Source organism: Gymnoscopelus microlampas (genome assembly GCF_963454915.1).
Source record: "Gymnoscopelus microlampas genome assembly, chromosome: 7".
In the NCBI taxonomy this organism is placed as follows: domain Eukaryota; kingdom Metazoa; phylum Chordata; class Actinopteri; order Myctophiformes; family Myctophidae; genus Gymnoscopelus; species Gymnoscopelus microlampas.
The window spans coordinates 23,825,127-23,844,409 of record NC_139944.1 but is presented as its reverse complement, the minus strand read 5'-3'; the positions used below and the strand labels follow the sequence as shown (position 1 = coordinate 23,844,409).

General features: G+C 41.2%; 2 protein-coding genes across 3 annotated transcripts in view; both read right to left on the bottom strand.

Annotated features, from left to right (window-relative positions):
• Positions 1-1,298, bottom strand: part of pparg (peroxisome proliferator-activated receptor gamma) — a 37,469-nt gene extending 36,171 nt beyond the window's left edge. For both annotated transcript variants that reach the window (XM_084062231.1, XM_084062232.1), the window contains exon 1: positions 984-1,298. The gene's annotated coding sequence lies outside the window, so the exon portion shown is untranslated. The remainder of the gene's footprint in view (positions 1-983) is intronic.
• A 9,043-nt stretch (positions 1,299-10,341) lies between these two features.
• syn2b (synapsin IIb) overlaps positions 10,342-19,283 on the bottom strand; it is a gene marked incomplete at both ends in the record, with an annotated part of 94,810 nt that continues 85,868 nt past the window's right edge. The window contains 2 exons of the mRNA XM_084061767.1: positions 10,342-10,495; positions 14,541-15,831. Coding sequence (XP_083917893.1) covers positions 10,342-10,495; positions 14,541-15,831 — 1,445 coding nt within the window. The remainder of the gene's footprint in view (positions 10,496-14,540; positions 15,832-19,283) is intronic.

The window sequence follows — 19,283 nt, the reverse complement described above, 5'->3', positions numbered from 1 at the left end:
ACTGAGATTTTACAGTCAGCATAGAGTAGAGGCTGTAAATCATAGCCTATTGGCACCTACTGCTGCAAGTTGCACATCAAGGTGACAGTGGTGTACAAAGTACTCAATTTCTTTTTACTTAAGTAAAAGCATCAATACCACAATGTAGAAATACTCCATTACAAGTAAAAGTCCGGAATTCAAAATTGACTTGAGTAAAAGTACAAAAGTATTGGCATCAAAATATACTTTAAGTATCGAACGTAAAAGTACTCATTATGCAGAATGTTCAATTTAAAGTTTTCAAAATGTATACAAATCTTTTGAAAATAGACGATCTACAATCTCACAAGGAGTTGCAATGAGCTTGTAGATCTGCTATTTTCCAATGGCCAAAATATATAGAGCTTGGTTAATGTATGTTTAGTAATACAAATCTAAATCTACAAAGTAACTAGTAACTAAAGTTTTGAAATAAAGGTAGTGGAGTAGAAGTAAAAAGTATTGAAAATTGGAAAAACTAAAGTTTGAGGTATATATGGAAAATACCTCAAAATTGTACAAAGAACAGTACTTGATTAAATGTAGTACTTAGGTACTTTACACCACTGCAAGGTAATGATAACCTTGTTCAGTTCTGCCTAATGAAGTGGTATTTTGTACACTGAACACTGCATGCATGATGTTTCATGTGCGAGTGTACTCACGTGAACACTGAGGAGATTTTGGCTACAAAAAAAAGTGCATTTGTAATTTACTCACCTGCAAAACTGCGATCACTTTGACTGCTTAAAAATGCTGCCCCGTGTGTAGGATAAGGATACATGTCAAAAACACAACGTGCTCATTCATTTCATATGGTCATTAACAGTAGAATACAAATCGCACCTGACCCTGGGCCATCAATCCTGTCACTGACCCATGCTGCCATGACATGCCATGCACCCCATCCAACTCAATACCTGAACCCTGCGAGGTTTTTAGCCTCAGGCTCATTTACTCACCTGAACTTGAAATAATGTGTTGACTTGAGAGTAGGTTTATCTTCTTTCAGACGTCTTCTTTGTAGGTTTATCTTCTTTTAGACGCCTTCCTCCTGGTTTTATCGCAGCGCGACAAGTTTGCGCGTCTTGACTGCCTCGAATTTTATCGCGTCTCGTCGCCTGTCAATTAGCAGCGCAGTGAATGTCAGCGAGCAGCGCTTTGATAAGGGAAGTCTCCTCTATAATAACGTGGTCACTGGTCACGTCTCTCTGACCACTGCTGTTGTTGTGGAGGAGGTTTATGTCATGCTGGTTGGTCAGAGTGTCTGCCTACCTCTCATTACTCTCTCCTCCCTCTTCTCTTCAGTGGGACTCCTTGGGAGCAGCGTGGAGAGACGCGGAAGCATCAAATTACCATTACAGTTAAGATCTGGAGGGATGGCTACTCATTTAATGGCTACTGGGAATTTGTTCTGAGAGAATACAAGATGGTCAAACTTTATATGGGTTTTTGAATGAACACTAATTTAGGGATATAAATAAACTTAAAGCAGGGGTCTTCAACGTTTTTCATGCCAAGGACCCCCTAGCTGAGAGAGAGAGAGATGAAGCAGGGACCCCCACATACTACATATTGTATGGAATTGTGTTTATGTGCCTCAATACGTAATTTGACCTTTCACTCTGTACTTTATCTGCTCTTTTCCCCCCTACACTAAACCCGAAAATAGCCAATCTACAATTAAGCTCAATTAGCTTGTAGATCTGCTGTTTTTGGGATAGGGATGCTAGGGTTCAAGTGGTTAATGTATAAAAGAAAATCATATCACACAAAGATTTGTCGGCCTCCCTGTAGTAACTCTGAGGACCCCCTGGACCATAATGTTTTGGTCATTGTGGTCTTTATTGGCCAGATTGTTTGTTGGTTTGTTTGTTTGTTTGTTTGTTTGTTTGTTTGTTTGATTGATTGATTGATTGATTGATTGATTGATTGATTGATTGATTGATTGATTGATTGATTGATCAGTCAGCCAGTCATTTTATCAACGTTAATGAACAAATTACACAAAAAATTTATCATAAATAAAAACTCTTAAATCCCATAATAACCACACAACAGGAAAACATTAGATATGTTGAAATACAATAAGAATCATACAATGTTCTTTATTCCATTTGTAATATGTATACATATGTGTAAGGAAGCACCATTATAAATTAATAATATAAAGTATTATCAAATTCTTTTTGAATTCTGTTCTGTTAATTGAAGTCCATTTTAGGGTATAACTTAGGCCCCCCCAAGGGAACTAAAGGGCAAACAACATATATCTGAGTATTCACTTTCATACTACAGGTATACTGATCTAACTGATGGGAATCTGTTCCACTGAATAATAGTGCTTCTATCTGCAGTATTAGTGCATTTCTGAATGATTTGATGGAGCCACAAAAATGTACAGTATTAGTAAAAATGTATAGTATATACATACATTATGTGAAAATGATTCGTATGAAGTGTAAACCATTGCGAAAGCATCACAGTAAAACATGGATGGACCATATATTTAACTCAGTATTGTTCAGAATGCAGTTTATCTCAACAGCATGGCTCATCATGCTTTCAGCCTTCATACCCATGCAGGGGTTCCCAAACTTTTCCATGCCAAGGACCCCCAAATAGTCATAACCTCTGGCTACAGCCCTCTTGGGAAATGAATAAGTAAAGCAATCTAAATAAATAGAAAGGTTTAGCTGTGATTTTAATGAGATTTGTTGTAGGCCTGCAGTTTTCTGCTAGGTTTTCTGGGGGGCGTCCAAGTTGCGATTTACCATTTGCATTTTCCCAAAGAAATAAATAATAATAATTATGTTTATTTAAAAAATATATATATTGACAATAATGACATGCCCAAAATATAGGGACACCAGGTTTAAAGTGATTAACACTAATTATATGCATGAGTGGTAGAGCAAAATTTGTATAAATATGCATTTTTTGCATTTACAGTATGAGATTGGATGAAAGAACAAACGAATGGATGAATGAATAAACATGATAGTGATGTTAATGATAAAATATATAGCGGTATTCCAAGTTTCATGTTCTATTTTGTTCTCCTGTCTGTAATTCGCTGTGAATATATCATGTTTATCAATTGATTGATCGATAATATACCTCAATTTATTGTGGACAGATAACTAACTTTTTATTTTTGATCTCTCTAACACATCTCATATCTTAAAATGCTTAATTGGGAGGTCATTAAGCCTTATTGATCAGTCCCCAGGCGTCTAACTTGGTCTCCTCCTTTTTCCCCTCTAGCCTACTTCTCTTTCCCAAAAATTGCCAATCTACAAGCTCACAAGCTTTAAATGAGTTGTGAGCTTGTAGATCTGCTATTCTTGCTGAATGTCTTTCTATTTTCCCCAAATTTCATATTATGACATGCCAATAGGGATGCTAGGGTTCATGTGGTGGAAAAATATGCATCTGTAATTACAGTGATACGCAAAACAGTAGGACAAAAATGTGCAATAATGAAAAATCACAGCAATCACTGCTAGTAAGAATCCTGGGTGCTCAATAGTGCAGTGATACTAAAGTAAAGTGAAGGTAGTTTTAGGCTGGTAGTTCTAGAACTGTTGTATCATCAGGAATGACTTTGGTAAGCCGCACTCAAATCCTTTGTGCGCCTACTGTAGTCAATTTAAACAATCATAATGCAGTGATAGCTGGAAAAGGCAAGAAACATGCATTTCTTTGGAGAAGATGTGATCTACTTTGGTTTAACCACAAACAATAATTAAAATGAATAATTTCCTTTGACCTATTTGAAATATATTTTCTTCTGAACAAATCTTGGCACACCTGGGCTTTCTGAAAGCCACTGAACTAGGCTATAGTTAACATAGGTCAACCCACAGGTCTATAGAGCCTTTTATCCGTTATGAATTGATATACCATGATGGAGACTAGACAGTTGGCACACTTTACTTATATTTCCACACTTACTTACACACAGACACACACACACACACACACAGACACACACACACACACACGCACACGCACACGCACACGCACACACACACACACACACACACACACACACACACACACACACACACACACACACACACACATTTAGACGTATACATACCAGAACACCCTACTCATAAGCTCTTTGTACTGAACTATATGATGCCCTTGAGAGTTTTGCAGTAACAAATACAAACATGCAATAACTTCTCAGTGTTTACACAGTTGAGATGAGAATTCTCAGTGGTATTAGTTTGGGCGGACAGATCAGGGGTCTGGCATCCTAAAACGTTCATCACAAAGTTGTGCTGTATCTTACAACACACGCATGACACAGTAATTATTTTAAAATTGACTCCTTTGCCAGTTTATGTTTTTATATGGCTGGAACACAACTTTTCCAGTGATAGAGTTTACTGGTCTATAGGCGAGCGGTTTACTGTAAGCTACACTCTTGTTGTTCAGTAAAGTTACAATAATACAACTAGACGTGGACAAGATGTCCTCATCAACACGGTGCTCCAGAGGAGAATGTTGCTTTGTTTTTCCTTCCAATTCCAAAAACCGAAAACTGTCATATTCATCAGTGGATTCACTCTTTAATAGATATTTTATCTGCCAAAGTCTCTGTTGCTATAGGATGAACCAGTTAGGCCAGGTTGGTGACACTTTCTATGCATCCCATGTCTATAATGCACTATAAACTCATAAATAATCATAATGCTTCATAACAATAATCATAATCATAACATAAAGCATTTTATAAGGACTTATTAGTTCAAGTATAATACTATTTCATAATTGCTGGACCATAGTGTATGATAATTGCCATCGTTGTAATACATTAATGTTATATTGAATTAGTGTGATTATAAGTCACCATAAGTAAAGCAATGACATTCCTGTGTAGTCAGATTTTTTTCATAAATGTAATGCTATTTGTTTTACTTTAAAGCACCCAATGACCACTTAGACTTATAATCATTATCATGCATTATACAATTATGCATTATACAATTATTATTATAAAGTAATATGGAAATTATAATAAAACTATGATCCTGGCCACACAAAAAGTCTGTGACCGGTAATTATGAAGTATTATGATATGAGATCGTTATCATTATAATGTATTGTGATTACTGTTATAAAGCATTATGAGTATTTATGAGTTCTTATAATTACATTATACAGTGTTATAAGTAGATTATAAAGTATGTTTAAAAAGAATCATAGAAATGGGATGCATAGCGAGTATAACTTACTGACACCTTAAATTAAGGAAACCTGTAATCAGGAGGGAAATGTTCCCCAAAAAAACAAAAAACTAAGATAGGCTCCCTCGTTTCTTAATCAACATTTACACAGATGTGTTTCATAATATTTTTTGTTACTAATCAGATCCCTGGCACCATCAGGAGACTGTATTGTGTTCCAGCTGTGTGCTTGCCCATCGACTTGAGCAAGGCACTTATCCCCAAATGATCCATAGGGAGGGGCATCATACTGAGGGTTCCTCTTCACTGCATGTAAAATGCATGTGGCTGTGGTGGGTATGCTGTGTATCTGAGTATATGAAATGACCAATTAAAATGATCAAATTAATAAAATGTCTAATAATGAGTGACTTAACTTAACTTAACTTAGATTGAATTTAACTTGACTTAACACTTTAAACCTGGCATCCCTATCTTGTGCATGTCGTGGGCGAAAATGGTCCAAAGGGGTTTAAAATTGTCTATATAAATAGCAAAAATAGAAGATCTAAAAGCTCCCAGTTGTCTACTTGTAGGTCAACTATTTTCACTATTCATCGTATGAAGAATTATTGCTTGAGTCAAATGAACACTCTAGTGTAATTTTCACAAATTAACTTCAGCCTTCCGCTCCCACTCAGCTCCACACTTATCATCTCCTTACGATTAGCCTCCTGTGCATACATATATTATGGAATGTATGTGTCAGAGTCCAGCAGGTTGGGATGATCACCAAGTCAAACAAAGTTTGGCGAGTTCCGCTTGCTTCGGTGCATCAGCCGCCCACGCCGGGACCCTTAAGAGCGGCGAGGGCCCAGGGCCCCCAGTCACAGCGGAGCCTGCCTAGTGAAGTTCCCACAGCCTTCCCCTGGCTGCCTGGACTCTACTCTGTTCCAAGAACACAGCAAATCCCCCTTTTTTCCCACTGTCACCATTTCCACGTACACTCTGGCGTGTGTGTGTGTGTGTGTGTGTGTGTGTGTGTGTGTGTGTGTGTGTGTGTGTAGGCTACAGTCAGTGTATTTGTGCGTTTCTGTCTTTCTGTGTGTACTCCCTGAATAGCTCAGGTAGAGCGAGAGTGAGTTCAGCTGCGTGAGTGTGCCAAGTCTCATGATTAAGTCTTGGTGGTGGTGATAGCAGGATGTACACTTTTCACATAAGGAAGTCCTTGTACACAGTGACATGCAGAGATGCTTAAGCCTACAGTATTATGTTTAGTTGCACGCCAATGTCGACCACCAGTGACCTTGCGGTTAGATTTTCCGCCCCAAAGACTGGGAGGTTGGGGCTAATCCCCGGCCGAGTTATACCAACTGTGTTGAGTGTCTGCTTGACACTCAACACTCAAGTGTTGGATTGGAGTAGGTCCATGCGACATACTAGCGTGACGCGTCATAGCCAGGGGGTGTACTTGTACATCACACGGCCACGGCTCGGAAACTATTGGTTTCAAACGTACTTATGCCAATGCCATGCACCACAAAAGCTGTAGCTGTAGATCAGCTGTAGATCGGCTATTTTTCGATGCATGACAGAATGTGCAAACAAGTATAAATAAGGCAGTAGGTCTTCGTTTTGCACACAGAGGAGTGGATAGGGCATTTGGCTCAAAGCTTCATCAGGTTCGCTCAACTCATCGATCGTGGCGATTAGGTAGGATTTATTTTCTGGTTATATGAGTTATTTTCCTGTTAGGCTCAGCCATCTGCATTACAGCCAAAAAGATTTGATTCCCTGAATGTTGTAAACAGTCATCATTGCTGGTTAGTCACTCCTGCTTACCCCATCCCCAACCTTTAGTCCTTAAAATATATGACCAGTTACAATGAAAACAGCTGTTATTTTATAAACAAAACAAAACATATAGTAGGTCAAATCATAATACAGTCTTGCGTATCTATGCTGTCCAGCAGGAACCAACTAACTCCAAAATGTTCATTTTTCAGGAAATGAAAAAAGTGGAGTTAGGAGGTTTTGTTCATCATTGATAAGAACAGCTGAATGGACCTCCAAGCTCCGAATGAGGTTGGAGGTCAAAAGGGGGTGGAGCCTGGAGTCAGCAAAACCAGCTAACTCCCAGGCTAACGCTGGTGGACTTCGCTGGTTTAGCAGAAAATGTGAGGATCCAATGGAGTTAGCTGGTTTTGTCAGAAGCGCTTTTTTATTGATTTTCATTGGTTCAATATTTTTTTTTACCAACACACAGACGCAAAGGGTGTTCAATGGCCCTGATTTATGAAAAAAAAAAGCAAAAGCGTCAAAATGGAGTTAGTTGGTTCCTGCCAGACAGTAACTACAGTAAGACTGTTTAGTCTCACCCAGCCTCACAACCACAAACACCTGTTCTCTTTTGAGGTTTTACTACTATTATGACATACAAATAAAATAAAACTATTCTACTCTTCAATATTATCAGCCTTAAAAATGTGATATATTTGTCCCGAATTATAATAGTATTTGCCAGAGACCGTGCATGGGTTGCATTCTACATGACTTGTATTATTATAAGTAGTATCTAAAATAAGCCTAAATGAAAAAAAGAATCATATCTTCTTCCAATCCTCTTTTGCTCTTGTATACAAAACGAGGCAACTTTTGGACCATGCCATTTGCACGTCCAGCATGACTGGAAAAATAAATAATATGTGTCAACTCTTTATAAATGTATTAACAACATTTCGTACTATGCATTGCTTTGTTGTACACTGCCACCTTCTGACAACAAGTATTATAGCATCCTATTCTCACAAATGAGTGTCAGTCATAGAGTTAGGAATAAGGTGTCAGTGGGTCGACAATAAAAGTAGTTTAACATGTGTTAGTTTAAGGATTCACAGTATTTAAAAATATTTAGGCAATAGGAACTTAAATGTACAAAAGCAGTAAAGCACCACCCCACACAATGGAACTCACTGTTGAATTAGTGGAATGATGGAACCACAACTTTATTGACTTCTATCTGTACAGAAAAAACATTGTCACTCACCGCGTCATGCAAAGCAGTATTGCGTTACAATTAAAAACACAATACAAACCGAACAATATATATTACCATAATTATGGAGCTTCAAAAAAATAAATCAATCAATCCATATTATTACAAAAAATAAACTCCTGAGATGACACACACATACAAATACAATACAATATGTTGTAAGTTACTTATAACATCTTATTGGTGATGGATAAGCTGGCAGGTTGATATACGGTCCTGTTACAATACGTGCTAGAGACACTGATTCTTTTACACATATAGACCTGAAAGGCAACAACTTAGTTGAAGAGTGACCACTGACCAGCCAATGTATTTAGTGTGTTCCAGGTTGCCAAAGTTTACAGTATAGAGTATTACAATAATTCCTGCATGTAATACAATAACACCTGGGCAGTATTTGTGTCAAAAAACAACCAACTTCATATATAAATATGCTATCCAGCTTTTGACTGCACCAAAGGCAACCTGAAACACAGCTATTTAACAGGATCCCTAATGGAGGAAGTAAGAGTAAGGTACTTATAAGGGAGCATATAGAGGTACTGTATGGATGATACTATTTATTATATATATATAATATGAGTGACAGCGCTCAACAGTCAAGTCGAGGTGTTATTGCACCACTGTCTCAATGTCTTTTAATGAGGATAATCAATAAACCACACTACTGCTGATAGAGCTACACAGAGGTGAAACAAGAATCACCAGTCACAGCTACAAACACACGGGTCCAGTCACTATTTGAAAAGGATTCAGTTACTTAATCGGAATTGATTAAATGTTGCCTGGCACACCGGAACAAATCCAATTGTCCCCCAAAATGCAGCAAACAAATCCACCCAGTCTTGCTCTCGGAGTGGACTTAAACAAACACTCAAAGTAATTGAAAGTATTTCAAACAGCACCTGACCCTGGTCTGCACAGCTAAAACATATACCGGTAGCTGTGAATTTAAAAACAACAGCTTCACAATAAGGCTACAACATCTACTGAGAGACAGAGAGAGAGAGAGAGAGAGAGAGAGAGAGAGAGAGAGAGAGAGAGAGAGAGAGAGAGAGAGAGAGAGAAGAGACAGAGACAGAGAGAGTGAAAGAGAGAGAGAGAGAGAGAGAGAGAGAGAGAGAGAGAGAGAGAGAGAGAGAGAGAGAGAGAGAGAGAGAGAGAGAGAGAGAGGCAACGTAGGGTAACTCAACATTGATAGAACTCCTTTCTGCTCCAGACATCACACTGAGCCACTTGGAGGAGCCATGCATAACAATTGAACACAGATGAACATACTACATATATCCACCTCACTCACACGGCAACAAACTGCAAGGCTTTCGGACAAAAGGGGGGTTACAATATGGCTCTCCGCTGAGCCCAGTAGTACTAGTCAGTAGCTGAAGACCAGAGACATAAAGGTTGGATTTAGGCATGTTAAGGTTTAACATGTACCGAGCAAAATCTGGGCAGTTCTGGCTCTCATAGTATTAAATTATTATATTCTTTAAAATGTCTTTATAAATCCAGTCATAGAATGAAAGAGTTATGTCACTGACAAAAGTCATCTTTTATTTTATTTTAAGTGTCTCTGGATATTTTCTTTTTCTGGCAGTACAATTTGGCTTATTTTCCTTTCTAAAGATATGTTATGATGATATACTAACTATAGAATATATGATAATAGGCTATCTGTATTCTTATTATATTAGATTTATCTAATCTTTCTAGTCATCTAGAAGGAAAAAAATAAAGTTCTATTTTATAGTTCTATTCTCTTCTATTCCAATGACGTAACTCCTTCAGTCCATTTCTCCAGCATGGACTCATTCTCTGTGCATCATTCTGTACTATTATGTTACTCATTATACTGTACTATATCATGCTCGTCATACTGTACTACATCATACTCATCAGGCCTCACTGATACTTACCCACTGAGAGAAGCTGGGGTGGAGGGGAGGGACTGTGACAGAGGGAATACAGTACAATTAACACACACAATTTAATCTCGGGCTGGTTCACATTAAATGTCAATCAAGTCACCACCGGCCAATCAATCGGAGGGCTGGTAGGGTGGAGATGACTACAGCTGGGCTGTGCCTAGTCGGAGAAGAGGCTGGCAAAGGACTTTCGAAGGTTTCGGATGGTTTCAACTTTGGCCTCTTCTTGGCCGTCAGCCGCCGAGGTTGAGCTCCCACGGAAGAAAGGGGATTCGCTGATGGCATTGAAGGCATTGGTCAGGGACTGGGATTTACTGGGAAGGAAAGGAGAGGGAGGACAATGAAGAGAATACAGGGAGGGAGGAAAAAATAGGACGAGGAATGGAAGGCGGTAAGGAAGGATGGCAGGAAGGAGGGACGATGGAAGTTGTGAGGGATCAAAGAAGAAATGAACGTTGGAGGAAGTATAGGAAGGGAAGGAGACAATGAAGGAAGGTGACAAGGAAGAAAGGAAGGAATGGAGGGAGGAATGATGGCAGGAAGGAGGGAGGAAGGTGTGAGTGAGAGAGGGAGGAAGGAAGGCATTGAGGAATGAGTGAAGGAGGAAGGAAAGACAAACAAGGACAATTCTCATAAAAGAGACAAAGTCTAGGAAATAATAATTCTTAATAGCTCTAAACACACTAGGCTTCAGCAGGTACAGTACTTGATACATAAAAGTTACTTCTACAAAGTTGTTTGTTACCTCCCTCCCTCCCTCTCTGCGGAAGCTTTGATCACCTACCTACAGTACTTTGATAAGAAGGTGGATGATATCAGAACATCTTTCTTTCTCCCATTTTCACACTTGACTAACCCATCAGTGAACTCCCCTATATAGCCGGACTTTTCAACAGTATTGGACATGACATTTGCATTATGAGGTTTCAAGGTATAAAATCTGTTAATCCGTCAAAGAGGAGGGGACAGAGACCGATTACTTTTGCAAAGAGAGGGATCTTGGATCCACATTCTGAATACTGAATTCCCAAAAAGTTTAAATGAAAAGTTGGTGTTAAATAGTTTTCTATGAATGAATCTGGTATTGTGCTTTATTGTGTTATATAACACTTAATGAGTTAAAGTTTTTTATTATTATAGATTTAATAATGAGACACAGCTGTACAGTTTTTAAATTACCTAACTAATTACCTAACTAAAATATGTCACTTCCGCCTGTATGTAAACACTAACACTGACGAAGGCCTGCGTGCCAAAACGCATCTAATCCCCTCTTGACTGGGGTCCTCCAGGGGTCTGTACATGCCCCCCTCCTCTTCTCCCTCTACACTAGATTCCTTGGCTGTGTTATGTCCGCCATTACTGTTATGCTGATTACACAACTGTTTTGCTCCCCTCTGCCACATGGACTGAAGAGTGCATCGCTGGATGCCTGACATCTCATAGTGGATGTCTTCCCACCACCTTAAGTTTCAGCAGGATATTTCCAACACCCTAGTTGTTATTCCAACTGCCAAGAACCTGGTTGTGGTCCTGGACAGTCAGATGTCCTTCAAGGCACACATTGCAGCGATCACTAAATCCTGTAGGTTTGCACTGTACAACATCTGGAGAATCAGACCCTTCCTCACCAAGGAGTCTGCCCAGTGACTTATCCAAGCATCAGTCAGGTTTAACAATTACAGCTCCCTCATATGCCGGCATGCTCACTTAAACCCCTTCAACTGATTCAGAATGCCAGAATGAGGTCTTCAACCTCCCACACGTTCCCTTCAGTGGCTTCCGGTTGCTCCCCCGCATCCAATTCAAATTACTGGCCTACAAGGCAACTGAGGCCATGGCAACCCTTACCTAGAGCATGATCCACCCTGACACCCTTCCTCGCAAACACTTCTGTTAACTGATCTGTTAACATAGATTTGTATGACCCTATCCATTGCTTACAAGCGTCCTAGACTCTGGCTCCCAGGCTGTGGAATGACACCCCCTCAGACCTAATCCTCATTCCTTATAGGACTTCTTGTTTTGTTTTTAGCGGTGCCAACCGCTCTACGTTTGACTCTGTCCGTATGTCCGTCCGTCCGTCCGTCCGTCGTCCGTATGAGCCCGGGATGAGCACGGCAAAGAAGAAACACATACAAACACACGCGCACACACACACACACACATACACACACACACGGACGTGGACACTGCCTATGCCATCTCTCCTCTCATTGCCCACACGTACCACTGGTTATCAAAGAGGGGTCCAGGGACCCCCAGCGTATGTTATGTCCGAGCACGGGATGAGCACGGCATTTTAAACAGCTATAACTCCAGTGTGCAGCATGCCACCAAGTCCAAATTTGGTATGTGGACTTAGACCACCAATAGGGACGAGCATGAATTGCTGAAGCCCCGCCCCAGGGTTCCAGGGACCCCCAGCGTATGTTATGTCCGTCCGCCCGTATGAGCACGGGATGAGCACGGGATTTTAAACAGCTATAACTCCAGTTTGCAGCATGCCACCAAGTCCAAATTTGGTATGTGGACTTAGACCACCAATAGGGACGAACTGTAATTACTTAAGCCCGCCCCCTCTGTCTGCCCATTGGCTGGGCTTTAAACAGCCATTATTCCAGTTTGCAGCATGCTACCAAGTACAAATTTGGTAAGTGGACTCGACCAATAGGGACGAACTGAAATGAGTTAAGCCCCGCCCCAAAGGCACCGCTTCCTTCACACAGGGTGTGATTTTTTTGTTACAGCAGACACTGTAATTGTTTCAGTAATAGTTAAAATGCATTTTGTATTACAGAATAATCACTGCATTATTGACTCCGCCAGGTCGAAAGGCATGGCCGAGACTTTGTTTTGCACCTTTCCATCCGTCCGTCCGTTCGTGTGTGTGTCCGTCCGTCCTTCCGTCGGTCCGTCTGTGGACAATTATCTCCAGCGCTGTTGGCTTGATCGCAGCGAAACTGTGCACTGTACACACTCCCTGGATGCCAATTCAGAACCTCTGCTCCAAATTTTTCACATGGGCCTTTTATAGCGCCACCAGGAGGCCGATTTGTGCAAAACACATTTTTGAACAGTACTCCTACAAATTTTGGCCAAAAATCCCCCAAATCGGTACACAGTATCTCTATAGTCATTAAAAGAAACGGCTCATTTCAGATTTTTCATATTCCATCCTGATTGGCAAAAATTGTCTTTCAAAGTTTGCAGGAGTACTCTGTTTCGAACAAAATGCCTCAAATCATGAACACAGCATGCAATTTCCGTGAAATTTTGCACACACATTCCCATTAGGCCGAGGAAGAAATGCCATTTGAAAATGTTCAAATCAGCCTCATGGTGGCGCTGTAACAGGCCGATTCGTGTTTTTACCTATAACTGCACCGATCAGTGTAAAGCTTTGTATGCACACTCTCTAGAGGCCAAGGACAAACCTTTGCCCTGCATTTTTCACATTTGCCTTTTATAGCGCCACCAGGAGGCAGACTTATGTAAAACACATGTTTTGATATTAAGCCTTCATATTTGATCCAAATTTCACGCAAATCGGTACACATGATCTCTATAGTCATGTGATCAAGACGGATCTGTTTGGTTTTTCATATGCCATCCTGATTGGCTAACATTGACATGTAATGTTTGCAGGAGTGGCCCGTTTTGAACAAAATGCCGCAAATCATGAATGCAGCGTCCGATTACGGTGAAACTTTGAACGCACATTCACACTATGTTGAGGAACAAATGCCACCCTTTTAAAATTGGGCTGTTATAGCGCCACCAGCAGGTCAAATTTAGCAAAACACATTTTTAGAACAAAATGCCTCAAATCATGCATGCGGTGTCCGATTGCCGTGCAAGGCCTAGGAATAAATGGCATCCTTTTCACATTGGCCTATTATATCGCCACCAGGAGGCCATAATAACCTACCTGACCTGGCGGAGACTTGTGCTCCGAGGAGCACTTTTTCTAGTTCATATTCCATCCTGATCGGCTAAGACTGACATCTTTTGCAGGAGTGGCCCGTTTTGAACAAAATGCCGCAAATCATGAACGCAGCATCCGACTGCTTTCAACATTGCCCTATTATATTGCCACTAGGAGGCAAACTTTTGCAAAACAATTTGTTTTATATTACTCCTACAAATGTTGTCCAAACATAACGCAAATTGGTACATATTATCTCTTTAGTCAAGTGATCAAGACGGATCCGGCCATCCGTCCGAGTTTTCACATTCCACCCTGATTGGCGAATTCCGAACATTGCTGGCCCACACTAACCTACCTGACCTGGCGGAGACCTGTGCTCCGAGGAGCACTTTTTCTAGTTAACACTATGTTGATAATACTGCTCTTACTTCAGCAGAGGATGGGCCTTCGGCTGGTCCGTTGGCTGCTCTTCCACAGGGGGCTGGCCCTCTTCTGGGACCTCCGTTTCTTCAGCAGGGACAGGCTCAGGGTCGGAGGCTGGAGCTGGGGAGTATGAGGCTGGTTTAGCCTGGGGAGACTGGACCATAGGTGGAGACTGAGGAGCTTGCACCGGGGACTGAACCTGTGTTGGGGCAGGGACAGGGGCAGAGGCTGGTTCATCAGCCTGGGCTGGGGCTGGGGCCGGTTCTGGGGCTGGGGTCTCAGGCTGAGGTTTAGGTATGGCCCTGGGTGGGGGTGGGGGAGTCTGAGGCTTTGGCTGGATAAGGGGCTTGGAATTTCTGCGCATGGGAGGGATAGGTTTGGCAGGTAGGGTGGGTTTGGGAGGGAGCTCTTTGGGTTTACCCGGTGCAGGGGATGCAGATGGGGACACCTGAGGTTGGGGCTTGGGCTGCTCTGTCATGGGAGCTGGGGTTGATGTTGGAGAGATTGGAGCAGGGGCTTGGGCTGGAGCTGGGGCTGGAGGGGAGCCTGGGGGTGGGGCCGCAGGTTCTTCTTTGGTTGGGGAAGAGAATGGGAATGCAGGTGCTTCTTTGGTCGGGGAAAAGATTGAGGCTGCAGATGCCAGACTGGCTGGGGGAGAGGGTGGGGCTGCAGAGGCTGCTCTGGTTGGGGGAGAGGGTGGGGCTGCAGAGAATGCTCTGGTTGGGGAAGAGGAAGGGGAAGCAGATGCTGCCCTGGTTGGGGGAGAGGATGGAGGTGGTGGTCTGGTTGGGGGAGAGGATGGAGCTGCAGGGGCTGCTTTTGTTGTGGGAGAGGATGGAGCAGCAGATGCGGCCTTGGTTGGGGCAGAGGATGCTGCAGCAGATGCGGCCTTGGTTGGGGCAGAGGATGCTGCAGCCTTGGTTGGGGGAGAGGATGGGGCAGCATATGCTGCTTTGGTTGGGGGAGAGGATGGGGCTGCAGCTCCCCTTTTGGGAGAGGATGGGGCTGCTTTAGCTTGGCCAGAGGTTGGTGGTGAGGCTTTGGCTGCGGTGGCGCCTGAAGCTGGGGTTGGTTTTGAGACTGATGCTGCCCTGCTCATTGGAGGAGGAGGCCTTGGCACTGGAGGTCTATTGACTGAGGCAGCCTTCTGGACTGGGGCCGGCTTCTGAGCCTGGGTTGTTTTCTGAGCTTGGCCTTGACTAGGTTTCTGGGCCTGGCTGGACTTTGGCACTGGTTCAGATGTTTTTTTAGATGTATCTGGTGATTTATCCACACTCTGTGATTTCACTGGTGCCCCTGGAGGATGTAAGATAAACAGTTATGTTAAAATTGTGATTGTGAACACATGCAACCAGTAAATACATTTAGAAAATCTGAAGTAGAAAAGAAAAACTATTATCATCCACCACCTGTTGATTCAATGCACCAGCTAGACAAACCAGGCACCCCCAAAACTCACCAAAAGTCCAAAGCAGATAATGGTACAGACAGAGTTTGATGGCTTTGCCATGCCCATTCACATAACAAAGCTTCATATTCACAGAAATCCTAACCAGCTTGATTCATCACTTGTATCAGCAGTGTGTGGAGCAAGCTCTGTATGTTTGGCTCACAATGACCACCAGATGGGAGCAAATCAACAGCTAGCACAACCACATGTACATAAGAGTAAAAGATAACGTGCTTGTTTTTGGATGCATTTGCTGTGTTGAAGCCACATTCTCAAACACAAGGGGGCAGTAAGATGACAAAAAATAGATATTAAAAGGGGTTAAAGGGGAGAGTAATGGAAAGGGGAGAGGAGAGGGAATGCAGGTTGGCATCAGTTACTGAAGCACACACAGTAAAGGAAGCCACCGTGCAGTACGGTAGATAAGGTAATTAAACAGTATAGTACATGCTGAGCAATAAGGGGCTGGGATGAATTTCCAATGGTTCTGCAAAGTACAAAGGGCAGATCTCAGATCAGTTTCCTCGACACAGTTTTAAAGGATGTGACGTAATATCACTAATGTTTCCAAGCTTTGGACAAACAAATACCATGTAATTTGGGATTTGACAAATACCATTCATTATTGTACCTGACAAATACCATTCATTATAGTATCTGACAAATACAATTGGTATCTCTGTTATCTGGCATTATGGTATTGTGTTGGTAGATTGAAATAATTTTACATTGATACAGTGCTTACAGAGCTAATGAAAATTCACCAAGCTCAGAAACAGCCATTTTTCTCACGTGAACAGTATTTGAATGGTTGTGAGTCTTACATTGTATTACTGTTTGTCATAAAGCATTCCAATGGTTGCTTGGGGCTCACATGATGCATAAAAACCAAAGAAAACATTTTACCCAAAACAACATGTCCAAAGTTAAATGTGGTATTTGCCATGATACAAGCTACAAAACCCCTCCTATAATTTTGGATAAATTCATTAATTTAAGGGGTCAGGCTCAGGTTTTTTCTAAATAGGTATGAACGATTTAGCAATTTCTGATATATTAAGAGTAGGCTAGCAAAGTAGAAGCACTCCTCTTTCCTCTTGACTGAGGAACGCTTTCCCAAATGAAGTCATTATTATTGATTATTGTTGAATTTGTGTAGTCTCGCATTGCCACAATTTGCCAGGCATTCGGAGATCTCCCCCTACTGATATGCCTGGTGACATCAAAATCCAAGGTTCGCTAGCACAGCGGCTAGAAGGGCCACTAACAAATCTACCGTACGCCCACTGTTTTGAAAACCAATCATCAATCCAATAAGACTTTGGATGGGCAATGCAGGTTATTTTGTTTTTGTAATTGTTTCCACCCAGTTTTAGTAACAGTGTCTGGGAGATTGTCACCAGTCTTTAGTTGAATGAAGCGTTTAGAGACTGGCTTGTGAGTCTAGAATTTGTGTAAATCTAGAACATGAAAAAGAGGAAGGAGGGAGTTGGAGCCATTGTATCACAGCAAAAAAAAGATAGGCATCAGCATGCAGGTAAAGAAAGGATGAAATGTTAATATTTGCAAATTGAGTTTGAACTGAAGGTGTAGGACTAACCAAGGTTTGTAATGCCTAAGAAAACCACTATGTACTTAGCAATAGTAAATGTTGGATGTACCGCAGCCAGAGCAACAGAGGTTAATAGAAGCTCAAGACAAGTTGTTACTTAATGCAAAACATCCAAGTCTTGCGGAGGGAGCTTTATTGCTGGGTAGAGGGGAAAACAATGTGTTTACCAGGACAGACTCTGCACCACGATAAAGTACTGGATTTAAAGAGGTTCAGAAAATGCATTGCATAAACAAAATGAGACAGAAGAGCCAAATAAAACTCAATGTTCACATTGAGCAATAGCAGCGAACGTAAGAGATTATCAATATTTCTGTTTAGAAACAACAAAATTAGTCAGTAATCAGACTTCCGTAAAGAAACCTTTATGCTGTAGGCACAATGCAATATCCAACACTGTCATACACAAAACTACCAGATTTAATGTGTAAACAACACAATGAAATAAACACATTTGCCACATCCATGCAGAATTAATTGACAAACATGTCTGATGTGATAGTACAAATTTAACATGCAAACATATTTACATAGACATGGACACAGACACAAAAGTTACAAAGTTACCACACACTAAATTGTAAATTGAACATCTTAAAAGCAGTTAGAATTGCTCCCATGAGGCACATTTAGTCTTAACAGAACAGCCCAGAGCACAAACACCACCACACTACCAAAGAAGCCAATCTGGAAACAGTTAAGCCTTCAGTACATCAACATGTGTGTGTGTGTGTGTGTGTGTGTGTGTGTGTGTGTGTGTGTGTGTGTGTGTGTGTGTGTGTGTGTGTGTGTGTGTGTGTGTGTGTGCGCGTGCGCGTGCGCGTGCGCGTGCGCGTGCGCGTGCGCGTGCGTGCGTGCGTGCGTGCGTGCGTGCGTGCGTGCGTGCGTGAGTGTGAAGCAACTGAATATATCAATATACTGTACATTTGCTTCTATAGAAGCAATATTTGTGAGGCAAACACAAGGCCATAGCTAGAAAAGACAGCATCAGACCAGTTTCTTTACTTGTAGTCCTACTGTGAATATTCCATTGATGACCATCATCAATCGCCATTAAGGTAAAGATACAGATTCAACTCTTTAGTGGTGGCCAGTGGTAAAGGGCGATAACATTCAGGAAGAAGGGCAGTGAATTGGTAAATGGCACAAAATTACTCATTACCTGTCTCAAAAGGTTGCCCATGCACAGCACATCGACAACACATCTATCAGAGTTGTACCGATATAGATGTGTTGGAATGTGTGGAATTGTCGTTATGTTGTTGTTGATCAGGTATTGGTAAACCTTTTATCTGGAATTAATGGTTCTCAATGTGCAGTGACTAGTAAACTGTAAATTAAGTTGGTGTTTTGCAATGATTCTTTCGCAGCATTTAAATCTTTATACTTCTCAAAATAAACTTGATTTCATCATTTACATTTACATTACAATTATTTTTGTTGTTATTATTGTTTCCAATGAGGACATAACTTGAAATCCATGTAGTGATCCTCTCAAACTAGCTAAACAATACTTCACCAGAGGACTGTACATAGCTGTGTGTGTGTATGTATACAGTATATAATAATAATAATTCTTATAATTTTCTTCAGAAAAAAATTAACTTAACTCCCATTACTCATTAAAATTGGAAATCTTTTTTTAGAAAATAAAACAATCTCTCTAGCTCATGTGTTTTACTGAGG